Below are 23,111 nucleotides of genomic sequence, written 5' to 3'. Positions count from 1 at the left end.
AGGTATGATTTGCAGCCTGGCATGCCATCTAAAAAAGACCATTCCATGTGTAGTGTGTGTTGTGGAAGAAAGGGCAATGACAGTTCTGGGAAAGGAAGAGTGGTTTTACTATTGTAAACACCCGCCTAACAGAGTGACAAGTTTAGTGAATGCAGTTTAAGGAACTCAGCTAGAAGACTGTGAGGATTCATTTTTTTCATTTTGTTGCAATTTGATAATTTAAGCTCTCTCTTGCGTGGTAGTGTCTCTGCCTAATCTAAGAGCAGCCACTGGATAAAGCATGGGCAAACAGTGGCTCTGTCTCTGACATGGGAGAGGAATCAGAGAGTTGTAGAGGTATTGGTGAAAAATTTCATTTGAATTAGCTCTGATACATGTGCAGTCACATCCTTACTAACCATGAGTCATACCTAGGGCTTTGTAAGCATTATTGCTTACCACTTCCCATAAAGGCAGTGTCACTGATCCTCTGTCAGTATTGCTCAGTTTTCTTCTGGCAGTCATTTAGCTTTGGGAAGCTGATCTAATCCACCCTCTCCTGTCATTCACAGCTTTAGATGAAAGAACGAGGTACCTTAGAGACTTACAAATTTATTTGAGCATAAGCGTAAGCTTTCGTGGGCTACAGCCCACTTCATCAGATAGATAGAATGGAACATACAGTAAGAAGATATATATACATACAGAGAACAAGAAAAGGTAGAAGTTGCCATACCAACTCTAAGAGGCTAATTAATTAAGATGAGCTATTATCAGCAGGAGAAAAAAAAAATCTTTTGTAGTGATAATCAAGATGGCCCATTTCGGACAGTTGACAAGAAGATGTGAGGATACTTAACATGGGGAAATAGATTCAATTTGTTTAATGACCCAGCCACTCCCAGTCTCCATTCCAGACCAAGTTAATGGTATCTAGTTTGCAAATTAATTCCAGTTCAATTGTTTCTTGTTGGAGTCTGTTTTTGAAGCTTTTCTTTAGATGAGATGGTTTCTGTACAGCCACTAAGACACCATTTTTTTCTGGAGTGAGGCAGTCTTCAAATATTTCAGTCTTGATCTTAAAAGCTATGCTTTTTTCATCTCAGATTACCTTTGTCAACTGTATAGCCTTTGGGGTTTTCATTAGTTAAAATAACTTTTATTTACCAAATGTCCTTTAAATGGCATTCAGGGAGCAGGGTAGAAGCAGAGCTATAGAAAGTCTATCATCATACTTATCCTTATTTATTACTGAGATATGGAGGATAACTCGGGCAAAACTCACCTAATTGTTCCTTGGTACGCAGAGTGTTGAAGCAAGGCTCTGATATAATTTGACAGAAGAGCTCCAAAAACATATTCTCAGAGGTACTCTGCATATCTGTTTGGTAATATATTTCTATGCCACAGTTGTTATGAACTTCATTCCTCTGTTGATAGACAAACCAACCTCCTAAAAGAGAAAGTTAAAGTAATTAGGCTCTCTCTCTCTCTCACACTCCTTCCCAAATAGAGTCCAAGTAGGAAAAACAGACAGTCTAGCTGCAGACAGAATCTGATTACAAGAAAAAGACAAGATTCAATGCAAATCTTCTATTAATAATCAGACAACCTGTTCATCAACCTGTGGGAGAAAGATTTTTATAGTATGTTCACAAGGTTAACAAATCCTAGCTTGGAGAGTCACATGGGTAAGTGAATTCCAAAAGCCAAGGGTCCTCGCAGAGAACACCATGCCGATGCCTCCTCTCTTATAACGATCTCAAATGCACCTGCTGATTTCCCACTGATTAGACTTGGAGACTACTGCGCCCATCATATCCCTATGGATCAGGGTTGAGGTACATTTGTGTGATTGGAGGGGAAGCTTGCACTGCCTCTCCTGTGCTTTATTTGTTCTGTAAACAGAAGACTTCAATTTCTACGACAGTCAATCCAACAGATTTATAAGCATTAAAAGTAATTCAACAAGTAATACCAATAGCTTCTTTGGTACAAGGCATTTCCTATAGGCTAATGATCAACTAGAGATTATGGCCTTTCGCTGTACATTAGCTATCTATTCGTACATATTCTCAGGAATTGTCCTCAATCTCCGTAGTAATTATTGCTTAAATCTTGACTTTTTGGCAGTGCACAAAAAATTGAGTACTATAAATAAATTCTGTAAAATCACTGTAGGTTAAAAAATAATCAGCTATTAGACATGGCAAGAAGTTATTTGGATAGAAACTACACTTTACTCAATGAAGCGAAAGCAGCAGCACATCACTGAGTGTACAAGTGCAAAAAATAGAAGTTGCTCTCCAGGAGCTCTGGTCATTCAATGTGGACATTAATACCTCGTACAGAATGCGGCGGGGCGCTCACTTTGACTGTGTAGAATAAGGGAGGGCTCAGATTATATTTCACATGCACCTACGCGCTAAACATAAAATTTGTGTCAACTAACACACATGCATGTGCAAAGCAAGGAGAATGTTGGCACGTAATTACAAATATTGTTATACTGTACCAAAACACACTGCAAATGCACAAAGTACATTTAAAAAACCCTTTAACCCTGTCAAATTTCAAGGTTCCACACCAAAACCCCAACACACTAGAGCTATTAGAAAGAGAGAAAGACAGAAAGAAAGAAAACTGCACAGCAGTGTTGGTCCTGATGTGAATAATGGCACCAGAGCACCCTACTGTACTGATGCCAAGAGTGGTGAAAACTGCCAGGGAAGCATGTGTGGTGCCAACTGCAGAAGTGCAGAGGAGGTTCCTGGCACTGCAGTCCCCCAACTGATTCTGATACCATCACTATCCCTACTACTGGAAGAGCTGTGCTGGGATGTGGTGCCAACAGGCATGAGGATTCAGTGGCTCGCTCCATTGGATGTGCTATAGATGGCACAGACCTGGGAAAGTCCTAGACCAGTGGTGAGGTTGGGACCAAAAGGCAAAGGAGGTCTGCAGCTGCCTGGTACACTGACGAATAAACACAGTCTGTATTGGCATCTCCCTCATCGGTAACAGACTCAACGGATGCCTGGGGGTGGTTTCTGACCTTCCCACTCAGTACTGGGGAAGGGTCACAGGCACCCATGTCTTCCTGCCCACCACCACCAGCTCCATGTCAGTCTGCGCTTTTCCTGAAGGAGGCAGAAGTGTTATCCCGAGAACTACAGTGGTCGTGGCTGGTCTTATGTGACATTTCATTGGCACAGTTGACAGGGAACAGCTTCTCCACCTCTTCAGAGAGGCACCTGTTCCCACACACGTTAAGCCTGAGGATGAGGGTAATTGTTGGCCTGATGAAGGCTGCATAGCCTGCTCGAAGTGAAAGTCCCAGGCCACCTGAGTCCTTTTATTGAACAATCTGCAGATCAAACAATGCTCTTCAAGGTGGTCCTTGCCAAGCCAGAGCAGGCACCAGGTGTGGGGATCATTGTTAGCGATCACTCCCCCACATGAAGGACAGTGTTTAAATCCCACTGAGAGCATCAACAGGGAAAAAAACCTAGTAAAGCTAACACTAACTACTAACTACCACTAAATACTAACTATATACAATTAAAAACTACGCTAAATCTGATTGCAAGGATGTCAGGTTATACCACATAGAACTCTGACTCCAGCCATGGGTGGTAAGAAGGAACTGAGGGGAAGGGGGTCAGGGTGGTGCCACCTCAGATAGCTAGGCGTGGGGCCACAGCCATGAGTGCTGTCCCTCACAGCTACTGCTAGGCAAAATCTCTGGCACCGGTGCACTAAGTACACACACCCCTAATGGAATACAAGTCTGCATCCATTCAAAGAACAGTTTTTACTTTAATGTTGTTTTGTTCAAATTGCTGTGCAAGCCACATGTCTGTATTCATCCTTCACATCAACACTCCAATATATTAAGCAGCTAAATATTATTTTACAGTTCTACAAAAAATAGTTACTGAGCATAATAGAAAGATTAATGTCACAGACCTACCTTTACTACTTTTTTCATATAATGATATGTCCCATTTAATTCTGTAAGATTTACAGTGCAAAATCTTTTGAAGTTGATTTCTAGACTAACTACAGGTAATATTCACTTCAAAAGTCATTAGAAGACACCAGGAAACAGCTTCAAATTACTTGCTTTATAACATAGAAAAAATGATTCAACTTACTGTCAGGAAGCTGCACTTCTCTGTATCTTACTAGCTGACTGGGAAGGAGGGGCTTTGTATGAGCATGCTCAATGAGAGTGTCCTCAACCATTTGCATAATTCCTAATGCAGCCTGGAAAAGAAGACATTAATTACAAGTTTTTTTATTTAGTCCTTGACAATCCTAAAGCTGGCAGCACACTGAAGGACAGCAGTTATTGTTGGTTAGATGCAAAATCAGTAATAGAAGGATGGAATGGTTAATTTAAAACAAAGTATAAGAAAGTGAAAAATAAGGTGAAAATAAGTGAGATTATTTTCCCTACATTAGATTACTTTTATTTTGTTTATTTTATTACTATTTATTTTATAGTAACCAAGTGCTACTGGCGAGCGTACCTTTGGCTACATTCATCTTTACACATTTAGCTAAACATTTTGGACCTATTCTTAATGTGCTCTCACTTTCTTACCCTTGAAGTATTTATCTGTGCAAACTTGGAAACTGCATATGTACTCCCCAATTTATATACACAAATGACATTTTGTTAGCTGTTAATTTGGTTTCTCCAAGTCTTTCTATACCAGCACAGCTATTCACCCCATGTTGTTGCATTGGTGGAGTTGGGACTGTTGGGATCAAAGCAGTCCCCTTGTATACGGGGATAAAAGTGACAAGATTTTTTTTTCCTGTCTCCATCTGCTGGAAAGGAGAATAGGAAAAATAATTTTGTCTAGCAGCCAGTGACAACTGTTAATTTGACAGCAAGTAAACTTCACTTGCGTAGACAGTTAACAGTTGCAGGCCTGCACTTTAGGGCTGGAATTTTCAAAAGAGTCTAATGAAATCAGGCTCCAACTCCTAGTAAAAATAAATGAGACGCCTCTAACTCCCTTAGGTGAATCCCTTCCTAAAATCCTAAATATTTCCTTTAGGGAGAGACAACACAAGTTTCTAGAGCATCTTGAGTAAAAAAAAAAAAATTAGGACCACCATATTTTCTTCTCCTAGCCTGGCAGGCTACGTTGGCATACAGAGATGCTGCAGGAAGCAGTTTTTAGACTCCAATTCAACAAATCATTTAAACATGTGAGTAATCCTGCCCCTATTTGTCAAAGCACTTAAGCACAAGCTTCAGTGCCACTGAAGTCAATGGAATTTAAAGCATGTAGTTTACTGTATAGGAATGGGATGAGTCGCATGCTTAAAGACCTTGCTGAGTTCCTGCCTTTGTGCCCACAAACAGAGCACACACAATTAAGAAGTTCACAAAAAAAAAAAAGAGAGAGAGAAGACCTTGTATGTACAGGTATGTGACATGGTAGCAGACCAGCTGTTACCATTTTTAATTGAAAACTATAAACTTCATTTGTTCTTTCAGAAACGTTATCAGATTTTTTTTTAAATACACTGAAGTATACAACATACAAACATCAATACATGGCAATTAACATGGCAGGAAATGCTGAAGTAACGTAGTTTGGATGCAACGTTGATCATAGTTCTAAAGACAGAGAGTAAAATTTATAAAAGTGCCTAATCGACTTTCCAAACTGGTGGGGCGTGTTGATGTAAGATATGCAACTTCAGCTACGGGAATAGCATAGCTGAAATCGACATATCTTATTTTGACTTACCTCCCATCCTCACGGTTGCAGCTCCCCTGTCGACTCCACTTCTGCCTCTCGCCCTGGTGGAGTTCCGGAGTTGACGGGAGCGCATTTGGGGGTCAATTTATCGCATCTAGACGAAACGCGATAAATCGATCCCCGATAGATCAATCGCTACCTGCCAATCCAGCGGGTAGTGAAGACATACCCCTACTAGACTCCTAAGGGCCTAAGTGAGTCTTGAAAAAGAACCTTAGAATCTTAAGTCACTTGGGCACTTCTGAAAATTTTACCCAGACGCTTCAATATGTGAATATACCCACAGATGTAGATTACATTGCTGTGCTTTAGTTGTGGATTAAAAGTGGATGTTAATATTTTAATTGAATAGGAGTTCTTAAAATAGTTATTTTAAAATGATAAAATTTAGATTTTCTTTTAATGTCAAATATAATTAGCTTTTTATAAATACACAATACAGTGTTTATTCCTAAGCAGTACTAAAGTTATAGACATTTTCAGTAAATCTACAGTTTCAACCTAAACAGCATCAAATACATAGGATATTTGAAGTTCAGGTGGTTTTATGAAAAGTTGATCTTTTAAAAAAAAAAAGCAAGGATTTCAGTAAAGTACATTGAAAACTACACTTTAATTAAAAAAGTCTTTAAAACTTGACTGTGATGATATGATGGGGGTGGGGTATGGGGTATGTGAGAATAATATGTATGCCAACATTTTTTAAAAGTCTGAGATGTGTAACTTCAAACGGCTTGATTGCTAAGTGCCATGGCTTACTTGTTGAGAAGTATAGCAACTTCTTATAAAATCTGTTTCAAAATTCTATGCAGAAACCCAAACTTCTTACTCTGTTCTGCCATGTAAACTCATAACACAAAAATGATTTCTTGCAGAAAACCTGCAAAAGATCTCTAACTTTATGAAGGAAAAGAAAAGGAAAAAAAGGGATGAGGGAAAAATAGGAACTTTCAAGGCAAAGACAAAATAATATGTATTCTACTCTAGAAAACAAATTACCACAGAACATTTATAACACGTTGGTGTCATTGTGAGCACCATTAGCCTACTATTAAGCAGAAATCAACACTCTATTGTGGCAAAATACAAACGTCAAAATAGAAATCTAAGCAGACAGGTAGATTGCAAGGAGCTTAAAAGAAGCTTGCAGTTCATTTCTGATGAGCATGGTCTCCAAATACATAGATGCACCATATGCAGTGATGTATATTTTTATCCCTCCAAAAGCCACCCACACGACCGCTTACAGAAAACATCTTTTTCTCATGATTGGGTCACATAATACATGTCAGCACAATACAAGGCTCGGTCCTAAGTAATTCTGTGGTGCTTTATAGAGGAATTTAATCACATTTTGTCCACATATAGAGGGGGTTAGGAGGAAGATGGGATTATTCTTTAGTTTACATTTCCATACAAAAAATGTAAAAAAAAATAAAAAACAACTTTCCTGGAGCTCTTATTTAAAGCTCCAACTTTCTATATCCTATCCTTCTGGCTCTTTCCCTCACTGCTGCTGGCCACTTCCCTCTCCACTGACCTGCAGTGTTTTAAGATAAGATAGTCTAGTGCTAGTGTACTTTCACTAAACTAGTATAGAAGCACGTCTGTATCACATTTATCCAAAGATCTGAGTGCATTTACAAATACTGCATGTGACAATTCCTTTGTGAGAGAGTTAAAATGTTAAAATGGCTACATCTATTCCCATGGGGCTGATATACCAGCATTCCCAATAGTATCATGACAGAAGTGCAATTCATTACAGTTTTAATGAAGGACACATTAAATAGTCTTCAGAGTAGCAGCCGTGTTAGTCTGTATCCGCAAAAAGAACAGGAGTATTTGTGGCACCTTAGAGACTGCCTCTTACTAACAGTGCCCTTTTACTTTCACAAGGAAAAGGAACTAGAAGTCTGATTTATGGACCCACACACCTTAGCCTTGTACTTAATGCTTCACTTTGAAGGATTCTGATTTTTTTAACCTTTGCTAGTCAGCTGAGTCACATGTTTGAAGCTTGTAAACGGAAAACCAGGAGCTGTAGCACACAGTTACTTTTGCAGTCTAATTACTTACTGTAATAACATGCAATGCAGACTTTAAAATATTTAGATCATAAACCGTTTTCTATTACAGTAAATCTAAAAAACCAACATTCAAAGGGACATTGAGCCTGACAGACAGCAGAAAAAGCGTCATCATGATATACTGGCTATAAAACAGATAAAAATTAAGTGAAGACTATGAAATCATATTTGGCAAAAATTGTTTTAAAATTTGGGACAATTAAATAAACCCTTGCTTTTAAATCCTGTTTTTAATACAAACTATTTCTATTAAAGAAAATATCAGACCTGTTTTGTTATATTGCCATGGAGAAGAGCCTCGATGTGTAACCGTGACAACAGTTGAGATATAAAGGCCTTGAGGCGGGGAAGAGTGACATCTAGAACAGATAGACAGACAGTTAAATCAATCACATGATTTCTTACATTACAGGGAATTGACCTCATCTTCAGCAGATATGATCCATTTCTTGGAGAAAAGGGAAAATCATAATAGTCAAAAGCAATGGATTTTTCCTTAAAAATTCATTGTTGGAAAGTTTCCATGTTTAAATATCAGCACTCATTGCACAGTTTGCTTTGCTTAGAATTCACTTAGCATCTGACCCAGATTCCACTAAGAAAAACACCCACCCTGCTCTCCAATCATGCTGAACACACATTCACACTCCAGAGAAAACAGCTACCTTCATTTAGGTGGGGCTGAGAGATAAAGCTGTAGCTATTAACTACATAAAGAACATGTGGCTTACAATTCTTCTGGAAGTTACAGTACATTACTATCTAGACTAAAACAATTTCTGAACTCAAATTTCAGTTTTATAGTAATTAGCAATAAATCATATAAATTAAGAATGTTTTTGTATTTTTATATATACACACACACACACGTACGTACGTACGCACATACACACACACACACTTGATTTTCATACTTCAAAACACTTTTACAATCAGCATTACTCTTGTCCGTAAAGCAAGATACAATTTACATATTAGAATCAATAGGCAGAATCAGCAGACTAAGAGATAGTCCCCTGGTATGAGCACTGACTTTGGAGTCAGGAGACCTGGGGTCCATTCACTGGCTCTGCCACAGATTCCTTGTGTGACCTAGGGAAAGTCTCTTATTCTCTCTGTGCCTCATTTTCTTATCTGTAAAATGGAGATAATAGCACTTCCCTATCTCAAAGGGGCGTTTCTAAGGATAAAGACTGTGAGTCTCTCAGTTACTATTGTAATAGGGCATATAAGTACCTAAGATAGGTAGATATTTTTATCCTAAAATATCCTCAATACTTAATTTTTCCTCTTACTTCAACTCCAACAAATGCCCTCCCATACCATTTCCACTTCTTTCCTCACCCCAAATCAATTATTAGTTGCTCTCACTTTGTTAGTCATACCTTATAGTTAAACTTTGTCTCCTGGAAAAGGCAAGGGGTCTCTTATTGTTTGTGTAATTAGTCTCTTAATTCTGACTTAAGAAACATTTGTCAGCAGTACATAGGGCTGGGGTCGTCTGGTAGTGGTGGTGAGGATGATGGTAGTAAAAATCAAACCAAAAAAGCATTGTCTCTCAAGCAGATCTTTAATTTTGCAAAACAGTTAGACTTTAACCTCTTTGAACAGCAATTCAGTGTTAAATTCCCATGTTAAGTACACTCAGTATTAAACTTTAAATGGATTACGTTAAGGGACAGAAGTTAGTAAACATAAAAAAGGATCTGCAATTCCTAGGAAGAGGAAGGGAGTGTCCTTGGGCTGACCCTGCTCTCGCTAAAATTAATGCTAGTTTTGCCACTGACTTCAGTAGGGCCCATTGAGAGTCACCTTACTTTACACTGTACAGACACAACAGAACAAAACATTTAGGGTCCAGTCCCAAAGCTACTCTGTACAGTCAGGCCATGCACTAGTATAAAGCCTAGGGTTGCCAACCCTCCAGAATTGGCCTGGAGTCTCCAAGAATTAAAGATTAATCTTTAATTAAAGATTATGTCATGTGATGAAACCTGCAGGAGTAAGTCCAACCACAAGTGGCAACCCTAAAACCCCCTATAGCATGTACAGAGGACTGCCTGCATGGAGCAGCTTTCAGGATCAGAGCCTTAAATAGTGGGATGCAACAATATACAGTATAGTCAGTTTCACCATATTGGATTTTTCTTTCCCTCTAAAACGATATTTCACTGGCATCTTTTAGAGTCAAATACATCAACCAAGAATGATTAAATAACTATCCTGCAGCACTACCCAGAAGTCTCAATCAGAATCAGGGCCTCATTGTGCACTGTACAACCACAGAGGTATTCCCAAGGGTTCCTGTTGGGAAAGATTTATACAATTTGTTTTTAAATTTTGTTGCTGATATTTTTCTGGTAAAAGCTTTTTCTTGCAATAATTGAAGGGTATACAGTGCTCAATATATTTTAAGCCTGCCTCAGTAGCAAGTGTACAAGATGTGCACAATCACCTCTTTAAAAATACCTCACCAAGGGAAACAGGGTGAGGGAAGGGCAAGTTCACGTCTTTGCTCATGATGGCATTCAGCTGAAAGCAGTATTTGGTAAGGCTGGTTTCATAGGGTGACAAGATGTCTGAAAATTAGAACATGGGAAGCAGCTACAAAAAGATTGAAATATAGGGCCAAATCCTGCCCACTTCACTAATATGAACAGTCCTAACAAAGTCAAAACTTGCATGAGAAAGGCAAGCTAGATTTGGTCCTAATTTACATCTTTTGGAAGATTTGTTGGGGGTGGTCCAAGGAGATATTCACCATCTTCTTTCTGCAGGCTGCTCCAACAGCAGCCCGTTCTCATGTCAGGCCAGAGTGGGGTACTACATGTAAAGTTCACTAGCCTCTGCTAAAATTATAGATACATCCTCAGGTTATTCTGAAGTTGTTGGTAACTTTTATATTTTAAATTACCCTCCCCAGTGAATATAGTGAGGGATCTGTTCTTCATTAAGGACTATTTGTATGGAACTTTTGTAGGCTTTTTTCCAGATATTTTTGAGACAGCGGTCATCAAAAAATAAATACATAATTTAAAAAAAAAATCTTAATTCCCAAACAAAAATCTAATAACTAAAAAGAATTAATAGTTTTTTCTCAAACTTTAAAAATACTACGAGGCAACTGCTTTACAAATATTGCAAAGTATGGTTCAGAGTTCAAAATATGTAGCTCCATTAATGTTTATTAAGTAATTACTTGTGAGGACAACAGACTATGTCCCCATTCAAAAATGGAAACTCTTAGCTCTATTGAAACTATACAAAGCTCAGGATTCTAAACATGACAAAAAAGTCAAAACAGGCCAAAATAGTGAATTCGGTAAAACAAACTGTTAAAAATTGGCAGGAACTCACCATCTAGAGCTTCTTTTAACTCATCTTTGGTCCAAGCAACTTCTGTCATCAACAGTCGGAGGTAATACATAGCATGCTGGTGAGGCTGTTCAGCTCGAAAGTTGTTAAGTGATCGCATGTACTAACAAGGTTGAAATAGGACATTCAATAATTACAAAACTTAACTTCTGAATATAACAGCAACATCACCCTGAATTACTTGGCGTTGTATACAACCCAAAACCCCACATTCCAGATGCCAGCAACTGTTCTACACTTGTGCTTTCTTCAGTAGCATAATACGGTAATTGGACTGAACTATGCTCACGATGATGCAGCTTTGCTTACATGATGATGAAGCTAGGAACTAAGCTAGTTTCAGTTTTGACAAAAACATTTATTCTCAGAGTGCATTTTTCCATTAATTCATTATGACACAACTCTGAACCAATATTTTTAATCATTCTAGTCAAGGCCTATATATTCTGTGGCAACTATTACCAAATTCATTACTAGCTGCAAACTATAACTAATTGTCCAGTGCCCTAGTCTCACACGGTCAGACAGAGACAGGGGCAGCTACATACAAGAGGAACAACAAAAGAATCTATCCTTGTGAATCGGGCTGTGACAACTCTTCTTTTGCTCAGTTTGCATCCAGGCAAAATAAACAGCCATCTCCTCAAACAGAAAGAATGAAAAAGAGCAAGTTAACAGTCCTTGGCAACGTGGGACCTACTGGGTCCCCATATAGCCACAGGTAAGCACACCCTCAATTTCACAAGAGAAAGTCAGCTGTTTTTCAGAGGCCAGGAGGTACATGGGAAATGCAATCCCTGAGATCACAAGGTGAGAGGGCTTTGTCTGGACTGACAGGAAAAAAGAGAACAGGAGTACTTGTGGCACCTTAGAGACTAACAAATTTATTTCAGCATGAGCTTTCGTGAGCTACAGCTCACTTTGAGTGTCTCCTTTAAAGTCTCCTCCCACCTGGGAATTGGGAAAGGGTGGCCAGAGGGTGGAAGGCATCACCTACACCTGCAGGCAGGTCAGTAGGACTTAGGTAAGCCACTGGCCCCCTGCACATGGGGAGAGAGTATATAAACCCTACTCCCTCCAGCTGAGCCCCCTCCTAACCCAGGATTAGTTTAGGACTGGATTTTTTCCTCTGTTATTGGCATTGTACTAATTGCCTCATTTGTGACTGGGAATGACTTACACCCCACCATGGCCAATCTGGCAGTGAGAGGGAGTGTGTGTGTGGTTTTTTTCCCTTCCCCATGGCAGCTCAGGGACCTGGTAGAGTAGATCAGGAGGTAAGGTTCAAGATGTCACAATTTAGCAGGTGCCAGGTGTCCAGTATAGCTATTCATTCCATAGGGGTCCAGTTCTGTGTAAAACTGGAACTGGATTTAGGGGAAGGCATCCTCTAAAGAAAAGGAGGAACAAGGTTAGGCCTCCAAGTGTCTGCTGCAGCACAGCCCCTTCACCTTCATACAAGGGGAGGGTGGGGACTGGAACCAGCTTTAGAGGGCTGATGGCACCATATCCCTTGCATCCTGTCTTCTGTGTTTCTGGGACAAAGAGGAAAAAGTTGGTGGAGACCGCCTTCCCTCTTTCACCTGCTTCATAAGAAGAAAGGAGCTGACCCTTTCTTAACATGGATGAGCTTGTGGGAGAAGAAAATGTAACTTTTCCTTGTTAGATTTTGATTTTTTTGGTTTTTCCTTTATATTGTTACACACATGGATATACATACAATAAAAATTGTACATAATCACAAAATATGCAAAAGAAAAGAATGAAAAATAAATTCTGAGCTAAAACTTCCCTGAGTTCTAGAGACATAAATGAGAAAATATCTCATAATAAAGGAAAATCCCCAAGAAGTATTCATTACAGATAACGTGTAGATATATTTAGAAATTTCTTTGGGGTTTTCCTTAGTTTTAAATTTAATTTGTGTCTGTTTTATGCTGCCATGTGTGTCAGTTTACCACAGTAATGAAATTCAACATGCCACAGATATACAGACCCTGATATTAGACTAAATCTTCCTTATATATGATGTTCATCTACTTGAATATTAAAATTAAAAGTTTCCTGTTAGCATTATATAATGCTTTCTTCTTATGTAGACAACTCCGATGTAAACAATTACATTTCTAGATTGGACTAACAGAAGTAACAAAGAAGTTGTAACCTATTTCAAAAGTTTTTAAAAAACCATTTGTAAAATGCAGTATATGAATATGGATCACTGAATTTTGTGCCAGTTTTCACTCCCAGAATTCTGCATATCCATGTACTGCATATCCTACACCATGAAATGGGTTATGATCCCCGGGATGTAGAGGGGTCACAACCATACCTCCTATCTATCCTGTTTCTTTATGTCTAGATCAGACTGGAATCCTAAATCTTTTTCTTGTTGTAAATGGGATCGGAGTATGGGAAAAGTTTGAGAACCACTGTTCTACTCTTTTTATAAATGAAAGGCACAATCCAGCAGTTAGAAAAAGTTCACCACACATTTTGTCTGAATAAAGACTATAGGGCCAATATTTCTGAAGTTGTACAACCGTCATTTAAATACTTGGCTAGAAGGTCACCCAAAACTGAAGCCAATAGAAAAACTCCCATCAACTTTAGTGGGCTAGGATTTCACCCTATACTTTTGGGCAGATTTAGCTCTCAAATTCTATGAAAATGTTCACATTTCACTCAGTCAATGTATTCTGTTTTAAATTATCCCAATCATATTAAAATTCCATATAGCTTACCGCTTCCTTGATAATTTCAAATCTTTTCTCATCAATCTCAAAGGTGGTCATTTTTTCAATGATCTTCTTTAACAAGATATGCTGTTTGTCATTATAGCCTTTCACAGAAAGCTATGGAAAGAGTGCATACGTTCCTTTAAACTTGAAAAGTCAAAGAGCAATTTCTAAAAAAAATAATTTTAAGTGTTTATAATGGCCTAAAACTCATACATCCCAATTAGAAAAAACACAGGTATTTGACTATATCAATTTAAAATCAATTTTACTCACAAGGTGATATAATATTGATGGAGACAATACTGTATGTCTTGGTGGTTTTACATGCAAAGGACAAATATAAATTCATTGTAGCTTAATAAAGCAGCAATGTGTCTGAGCATAGACTAACTGTTTATTAGTATGGGCTCTAGTCAGTAAAGTATGTCTGAAGTACTCAAAAACATTTTTCACTATGGACTTCTCGTTACAGTAATAAAAACTAGCTTCCTAGTCTTCTCAAACGTTACCCCAGAAACCTATTTTCAACTCTATATTTAATTTTCCCTCATGACCCATAAATATATATATTTTACTGGGATGGTAGTAAATAGTATCAGGAGACTAGCATCAGTGTGGACACCTGCAGTCATAAAAGTCAGTATGATGCTAGCTTACAAAATCCAGGATGTTAGAATAATAGACTATAAGGATTGGAAGGGACCTCAGCAGGTCATCTAGTCCAACCCTCTGCTCAAAGCAGGACCAATCCCCAATGTTAGTCTCAAATGTTATGAGAGATGGGTACCTCTATACAAAGTCTTGATAAGGCTGCATATGGGGTAATATGCACATGGTATTAAATCACCTACATTACAAAATGAGTATCTATAAAATACAAAGAAAGGCTACATAATTATTTCATGCTATGAAGAATCTATCTGATGAGAAAAGGCTACAAACAAAGGAAAATACAAGATCTAAGTCCTGTTTGCAGGAATCAAAAGGGGACACACACATTATGACCACAGAATCATAGAAATGTAGGACTGGAAGGGAACTTGATGGGTCATCGAGTCTAGTCCCCTGCACTGAGGCAGGACTAAGTATTTTCTAGACCAGGAGTGGGCAAACTTTTTGGCCCGAGTGCCACATCTGGGTGGGGAAATTGCATGCAGGGCCATGAATGTAGGGCTGAGCCAGGATTGGGGTGTGGGGTGGGGTGCTGTGTGCAGGAAGGGGCTCAGGGCAAGGGGTTGGGGTGCAGGAGGGGGTGTGGCAGAGGGCTCAGAGCAGGGGGTTTGGGCGCAGGGTGCCGGCAGGGGCTCAGGGTACAGGCTCCGGCCTGGTGCCGCTTACCAGGAGCAGCTCCGGGGTGGCAGCAGCACGCAGCAGGGCTAAGACAGGCTCCCTGCCTGTCCTGGCCCCATGCTGTTCCTGGAAGTAGCTGGCCCCACGACCCTGTGGCCCCCAGGGGAGGGGAGGCAGTGGGCTCCATGCGCTGCCCTCACCTGCGGGTATCTCCCCCGAAGCTCCCATGGGCCATGGTTTCCCGTTCTTGGCCAATGGGAGCTGCGGGGGGGGAGGGGCCTGCAGGCGAGGGCAGCACATGGAGCCCTCTGCCCCCACTTCCCCCAGGGGCCGCAGGGATGTTGTGCCAGCCGCCGGGGCTGGCTCCAGCTTTTTTGCCGCCCCAAGCAGAGAAGCAAAATAAATTAATAAATACAGCCGCAATTGGCGGCACTTCGGCAGCAGCTCTACCGAGCCGCTTCATTCTTCGGCGGCAATTTGGCAGCGGGTCCTTCACTCCGAGAGGGACCAAGGGACCCACCGCCAAAATGCCGTCAAAGACCCAGACATGCCACCCCAAGCACCTGCTTCCTTCACTGATGCCTGGAGCCAGCCCTGCCAACCACTTCCAGCAGCGGCACTGGACCCGTGGCACCACGGGAATGGCAATCCTGTAGGCCAGATCCAGCTCATGGGCCATAGTTTGCCACCCCTGTTCTAGAACATCCCTGTAAGTTTTCTCTAACTTATTCTTAAATACCTCCAAGGATGCAGATTCCACAAACTCCCTAGCTCAGTGGTTTTCAAACCTTTTTTCTGCAGACCCAGTTGAAGAAAATTGTTGATGCCTGTGACCCAACAGAACTGGGGATGAGGGGCTTGGGAGGGGCTCAGAGCTGGGGCAGAGGGTTGGGGTGCAGGGGTGAGGGCTGCAGGGTGGGGCTGGGAATGAGGGGTTCAGGGCTCCATGTGCTGCCCCTGCCCCAAGCACCAGCTCTGCACTCTGCTGGGCAGGGTGGGCGGGAGTGCAGAGTGCAGAGCTGGTGCTTGGGGCAGGGGCAGCACATGGAGCCCTGTGGCCACTCTGCCTAGAAGCCGGACCCACTGCTGGCTGCTTCCAGGGCGCAGCGCGGTGTCCAAACAGGTAGGCACTAGCCTGCTTTAGCTGGGCAGCAGCACTGACGGGACTTTTAATGTCCCGGTCGGCAGTGCTGACCAGAGCTGCAAGGGTCCTTCGGTACGAAGGAAAGTGACCCAGTGCCTTACATGCCACGACCCAGTACCCGAACTTTGAAAAACACGACCTTAGATAATTTGTTCCAGTCCTTAACCACCTTATGGTGAGAAAGTTTTTCCAAATGTCTAACCTAAATCTCTCTTGCTGCAAGGTCATATGAAATAGTATCAAAAGCCTTACTAAAGTCAAGATATATCACATCTACTGCTTCCTCCCCTATCCACAAAGCTTGTTACCCTGTCAAAGAAGGATATTAAGTTGGTTTAATATGATATGTTGAAAAATCCATGCTGACTATTACTTATCACTTTATTATTTTCTAGGTGCTTACAAACTGATTGATTATTTCCTCCATTATCCTTCTGGGTACTGAAGTTAAGCTGACTGGTCTATAATTCCCTGGGTTGTCCTTATTCCGCTTTTTATACATAAGTACTATATTTGCCCTTTTCCAGTCCTCTGGGATCTCTCCCATCCACCACAAATTCTGAAAGATAATCACTAATGGCTCAGAGATCTCTTCGGCCATTTCCTTAAGTGTTCTAGGATGTATTTAGCCAGACCCTGCCAACTTGAAGACATCTAAGTTGTCTAAGTGATTCTTAACTTTTTTTTTCTTTTCTATTTTAGCCTCAGAGCCTACCGTGATGTTAGTCATCCAATTACTGCTAACCTTTTGGTGAAAATTTAAAAAAACCAACCCCCCCCCCAAACTACGGCATTTATCACTTCAGCCTTCACTGTGTTTTCTCTTATTGCCTTCCCCCTCTCAATAAGTAAGGAGACAACCCTGTCCTTGGTCTTTGTCTTGCTTCTAATATATTTGTAAAATGTTTTTTGTTACTCTTTATGTCCAATAGCTAGTTTAATCTCGTTTTATGACTTGGCCTTTCTAATTTTGTCCCTAAAAGCTTCTGGTGGGTTTTTATTTTTTTAATATTCATCTTTCATAATTTGACCTATTTTCCACTTTTGATATGACTCTTTTTGAGTTTCAGGTCATTGAAGATCTTCTGGTTATGCCAGGGTGCTCTCTTATCATACTTCCTATCTTTCCTACGCATTTGAATTGTTTGCTCTTGTGCCCCTAACAATGTCTCTTTAAAAACTGCCAACTCTCCTAAACTCTTTTTGCCACTTAGACTTGCTTCCCATGGGATCTTACCTACCAAGTCTCCGGGTTTGCAAAAGTCTGCCCTCTTGAAGTCCACTGGCTTTTATTGCCCTTTCTTCTCTCCTACCATGAACTCTATCATTTCATGATCACTTTCATCCAACTGCCTTTCACCTTCAAATTATCAACCAGTTCCTCCCTATTTATCAAAATGCAATCTAAAACAGCCTCTCCCCAGTTGCTTTCTCTATCTTCTGTAATAAAAAGTTGTCTCCAATGCAATTCCAAGAACTTGTTGGATAATCTGTTCCCTGCTATATTATTTTCCCAAACAAGTGTCTGGGTAGTTGAAGTCCCCTAACACCATCAAGTCCTGTGCTTTGAATGATTTTGTTAGTTGTTTAAAAAAAATTCGTCCACCTCTTCTTCCTGGTTAAGTGGTCAATTGTAGGCCCCTACCATGACATCACCCTTATTTTTTACCCGTTTTATCTTTACTCAGACTTTCAACAGGTCTACCTCCCACTTTTATCTCGATCTCAGTGCAAGTGTATATATCTTTGATATACAAGACAATAACTTCTTCCTTTCTCCCTGCCTGTCCCCCATGAACAAGCTGTACCCTTCTATACTAATATTCCAGTCATGTGAATTATTCCATCAAGCTTCTGTGATGCTAATTATGTCATGACTGTGATTATTCACTAATATTTCTAGTTCTTCCTGTTCTTCATACTTCTTGCATTAATATACAGACATCTAAAATGTCCAGTAGATTTTGCCTCTATATTCCCTTATCTCTCCTTTGTGCCTCCTATGAATCTTCCAGGATGCAATGACAATCTTTCCAAGGAAGGAATAAAATATAGTTATGATTGGAAGCTTCAGAAAGAAGATTGCATTCTATATAGTAGAAAGGGTTTTTTCTTCACTACTATTAAAATATTGAATAATCTATCATATGATTTTGAAGTAGATATCAAAAATGCATTTTATGACAAAGGTTGATATATATAGTCATAATAAAATAATATACGTGAGTTGAACATAAATAGTTTGAGCACTTAGATACTACAATAATGTGTGCTATAGAAATGTATGTTTATCACATATAACACTCTGGGTTTAGTATAACATTCATCCTTCTTTAGGATATCAACATTATAAAAGCATGTTGAATGTACAGCATGTACTACAGAATTGCAGAATACGTATCACAGATCTTCTACACTGTAAAAAAATATATATATTGATATATAGACTAAGGGTTCCAGATACTAATTCAGAGTAATATCATTTTACAGCATGAAACTGGAATCTTCCCATAATTTTAAAATAAGCTGCCAAAATATGAACTAATTTAACTGCTAATAAAAAACTAAAAATCTGATAATAAATGAACATAATTTCTTTTAGAATTAACTCTGACCACTGAACTTGAAAATGTCAGCAAGCTTTCAGAATAAAAATATGTATATGTTTTCAGCCAATTACATGGAACCACTGGAAACAGGATTTTGTGGAGTTTAAAAAAGTCACTACGAAAAAGATGTTACAAGCCTTTGAGCACAGAAAATTCAAAGGCAATATATAGCACACTCTGTCCACTAAGCTTGTCTTTGAAGTAGCACTGTGTTCTATAGGAATGTGATGGTGTTGGTGTGTTACATAAAGATTGTTAATAAAAGGTCTTTAACACAACTGCAAGCTAGGTTTTGATAACTTATCAGAAATATGTTAGGAAAGCCTAAAGAAGTGACAATACATCATAAGATCAATATTTATTGCTAAAAATTGCCATAGTTTTGGATTTTAAAATGGTTGACAAAAATCAACTCCAAAGGAAATTCACAAAAATGTACTAGTCTGATACAAACATGCAGAAATGGATTAATAACTCACTGCTGATGAATTAGAGGAACTAAGTATATAGGAAATCTAAAGGGTTAATATTCACATAACACAAAAAACTCTTTTTATTTTGAAAGTTCAGAATTAATCCATTTTATATACAAACACACCATCACACTTTCAAGGTTACTGTGTAAGCAGTTAAAAAGTGTGAATTAGAACGCACACAGTTGCAGCGTGCACACATTCACTAATTAACCAAACTGTTCACTAATGATTAAAAAACTGTGGTTTTTAATCATCATGAGATAGATGCAAGGAAAAAACCATTAACCATCTTGTTTAGAAATGCAGAAGTCAATGTTTTCCTCAAGCTCAACTTAACTCTCAAGCTGTCTTCACTTCTTCCTGTGTTTTTTTTTTTCTTACTTACAAGAATTGCATTCATTCCTGATGCAATGCCATAGATCAAACCTGAGAGGCGCGCTGCATATGTATACTCTTTTAAATCATCCTTCAATAACCTGATAAACAGGTATGTCATGTTGCAATGGAGAGGATCAGCATAAATGTAGCGACTAACAAAAAGAAAAACAAAAGAAATGCTTTGATACCTCAAGCAGTGACATAGCAATGGATGAAGAAACATGACTGAAGAGTATGTATATGCAGCCTCATTATTAGTATCTCTTAGAAAAGAAAGTTGAAGTGAACCACTTATTTAGCAGCAATGTGAAGATTTTTTTTTCTTTGTCAGAAAGTCTTTCAATAGCTATCTGACACAGAATGAAACTAAATTGAAACTCAGAATTAGGAGCAGAATCACTTTTTTTTTTCCTTTTTTGGAGGAGGAGCAAATCTTACAGCTAGCTAAGCTGATGAATAGTGTAAAAGAAAGGAGTAAATTTGCTTAGTATAAATGGAAATATGGTTGAAGACAAAACAAGATTCAACTTAACATTCAAATTATGAGAAAGTATGGTTAGCCATCAAGATTTTAAAAGGAGTAAAAATAAAATCAGACCATCAATGGAAAAAAAGCCATTTTTAAATAAAAATGCTTCCATCAAATCAATATAAAAATCTTGATGAGTGGAAGTAGATTAAAGGCTCTAAGATTTTCCTTGATTTGGGTACTTACATACATCCCATAGATGGTATTTTGGAGGTCATAGTTCAAGCCAGCTAGTTCTGCTGCATATGCATACTCGTTGAGGGAGTCTTTGAGTAGTTCAAGGTACAAATAGGCCATGTTACAATGCAAGGGATCCACGTAAGCAAATGGGCTGGAAGAAAATGTTGAAAGTAAAATATCCAGTTTAATTATTTCCCAGGTCTTTTTGGCCCTCTAAGTTTGAGCTCAAGAAAATTTAATATTTAAATGCTATGCTGTTGGGTCCCCTTATGCAGTATTACGATTTCAAAACAAAACATACAGATAACCAAAAAATAACGGTTGATTTTTCATATGGTTTTGGTGTTGCCCCATTATAAATATACATTCAGGACTTTAATTTAAATTCCTGTTCTTTTTAAACTGGTAAATCATATCATGCTATATTAACTCTGCTGCTGAAGTCAGAGCTCATCAAGTGCATAATTAACTTAATAAACCCTAAGTATTAAACATAAATAACTAAGATTAATCCAATTACTAAACATTAAGCAAATTAATTCTTTCATGCGATCAGAAAATACAATAGTTATGTATAAAGATGAACAGTTACCAAAACCATTGTATGCAAGGCACCACAGAATTTCCTATACTCAGAGCAGGAAATAACTGCAGCATCTCCCATTCCATGGTATAGTAACTGTAGGAGATAAATGGTGTCTTTTTAATGAAAACCAACTGTACAAGTTCCAGTGTTTTCTTAGCATTATCTAATCTTATACAGTAGCTACATACATCTCTTAAAAGAGAAAGGCAACTCAAAGACTCAAGCCATGTTTCAACAATATTGATATCTGTTAAATATTGGTATTTATTAGAGCACCACAAGCTAAGTGAATACTCTGAATAATTTATTCCTATTTTGGTCAGATATTTATTTTAATAGCATTATATACACATGTACATACATTTATAATAGAACATCACAGACATAATAAGCAGTACAGGACATAATTCCTTGTTGAAGTACTGATTACCAAATACATGTTAGTGTTCACCATATACATGAAGACAAGTCCCAGTTCCAACACACATTTGTGGCAACACTTACAGATGAACTGCAAATGTTTTTTAAACATTAAAGTTCCTAATTTTTTTTTGGCAAAACCTGGATCTCTCTCTCCTCCAACCCTCTAAAGTCAGGGAATGGGATGACAAGAGGAACTAACAGGATATGTTTCCTGTTACAGAAATTGAGTGGCCCTTCAGAGTCAGATTTCCAAATCAATGAAAGTTGCCAACCCACTACAATACTACAGGCTCTGTTTTTGACTGGCCCTTTCCTGAATACTTAGCATGAGCCTAAAATGAGTCAAGGTAGGATAGGGCCGTTATTTGCATTTCCCTCTATCTATCTAAGGAACATCCCAACAACTGATTAATTTGAATATGTCCACTTATGCATCTCCCAGGATAAAATTCTGAAATCAAGGTAATAAACCAGCCAACCATTTAGACTCCTAGATTAACCCCCAAATGGACTGAATTCTTCTCAAGAGTAATACTGGAACCAAGACTTGTTATTCTGGGCTATTTTCAGTATCTATAGCAACTATAACTTTGCAATTCATTTGGCTGGTGAAGACCAACAGGGGCATTTGAGACTAGGACTGTTAATTCACTTTGTGAAAACAGAATGTAAGCCATCCTTAAAATGGTGATAGTAAGGGCATTGCTTAAGAAGCTTTTTTAGAGGCTACCAACCTCACCAGCTAGTGCTAATTTCTAATCTATCATTTTTAAACAAGAGATTGTTGAGAAAGTGTTGTTGTAGCAACTGAGTCACATGTTGATCTCACGGATGACATCCTGCTCTTACCAGCCAGGTTTCAGACGTGAGTTTAGTACAAATCCAGTATTTTTGTGCATGGTTGTTGACTTCCTCCTAGCAATGATACAGATAGTGTCCTTGCTGATTTTTAAGCTCTACTAGCAGTCATTCAATAGCATTAACCACAAGGCTTCTGACTTGCCTATGGAGCCTTACTGGCAGAGATGGAAAGGCTCTTCTTATAAGGTTTGTTTCTCCTCTTAAATCCTAAAATGTGGCTATGATATTTATTATTCTTTTCTTGTGCATTAAGCAGGACTCCAATATGTATGTATAACTGCTAGGGGCAGTAGTGAGACATTCTGGCCTGTACTTTCATAGACACGTTATGCCACAAAGATCAACATTTTTGGGGGGTCAAACCAAGGTATAACTGTTTCTTTTCTAGTACCTGATAGACAGGGAAGTAGATGGGAGAAAAGTGGTTTATGCTTAATCCAGATAAATTAGAAAGGATGCTGATAGATAGGAAGAAGTGGCTTTGGGAAATGGCAAAAATGGGTTACACACCTTCTTTTGGAGGTGTATGTCCAATCTTTGCCAGTACATTTCACAATCTAGGACAGGGGTCGGCAACCTTTCAGAAGTGGTGTGCCGAGTCTTCATTTATTCACTATGATTTAAGGTTTCGCGTGCCCGTAATACAAGTTAACGTTTTTAGAAG

The 23,111-nt window shown here is 39.0% G+C and overlaps 1 protein-coding gene across 2 annotated transcripts in view; it reads right to left on the bottom strand.

The window, feature by feature from the left end:
* Positions 1 to 23,111, bottom strand: part of IDE (insulin degrading enzyme) — a 117,401-nt gene that overhangs the window by 11,410 nt on the left and 82,880 nt on the right. For both annotated transcript variants that reach the window (XM_075072701.1, XM_075072702.1), the window contains exons 15-20: positions 20,584 to 20,728; positions 13,975 to 14,085; positions 11,213 to 11,333; positions 8,123 to 8,214; positions 4,137 to 4,248; positions 1,265 to 1,432 (exon numbers count right to left, since the gene is read on the bottom strand). In XM_075072701.1, the coding sequence (XP_074928802.1) occupies positions 1,265 to 1,432; positions 4,137 to 4,248; positions 8,123 to 8,214; positions 11,213 to 11,333; positions 13,975 to 14,085; positions 20,584 to 20,728 (749 nt within the window). The remainder of the gene's footprint in view (positions 1 to 1,264; positions 1,433 to 4,136; positions 4,249 to 8,122; positions 8,215 to 11,212; positions 11,334 to 13,974; positions 14,086 to 20,583; positions 20,729 to 23,111) is intronic.

The sequence above is a fragment of the Chelonoidis abingdonii genome, chromosome 15, assembly GCF_003597395.2.
Source record: "Chelonoidis abingdonii isolate Lonesome George chromosome 15, CheloAbing_2.0, whole genome shotgun sequence".
NCBI classification, from domain to species: Eukaryota; Metazoa; Chordata; order Testudines; family Testudinidae; genus Chelonoidis; species Chelonoidis abingdonii.
This window is presented reverse-complemented; position numbering and strand designations above follow the sequence as displayed.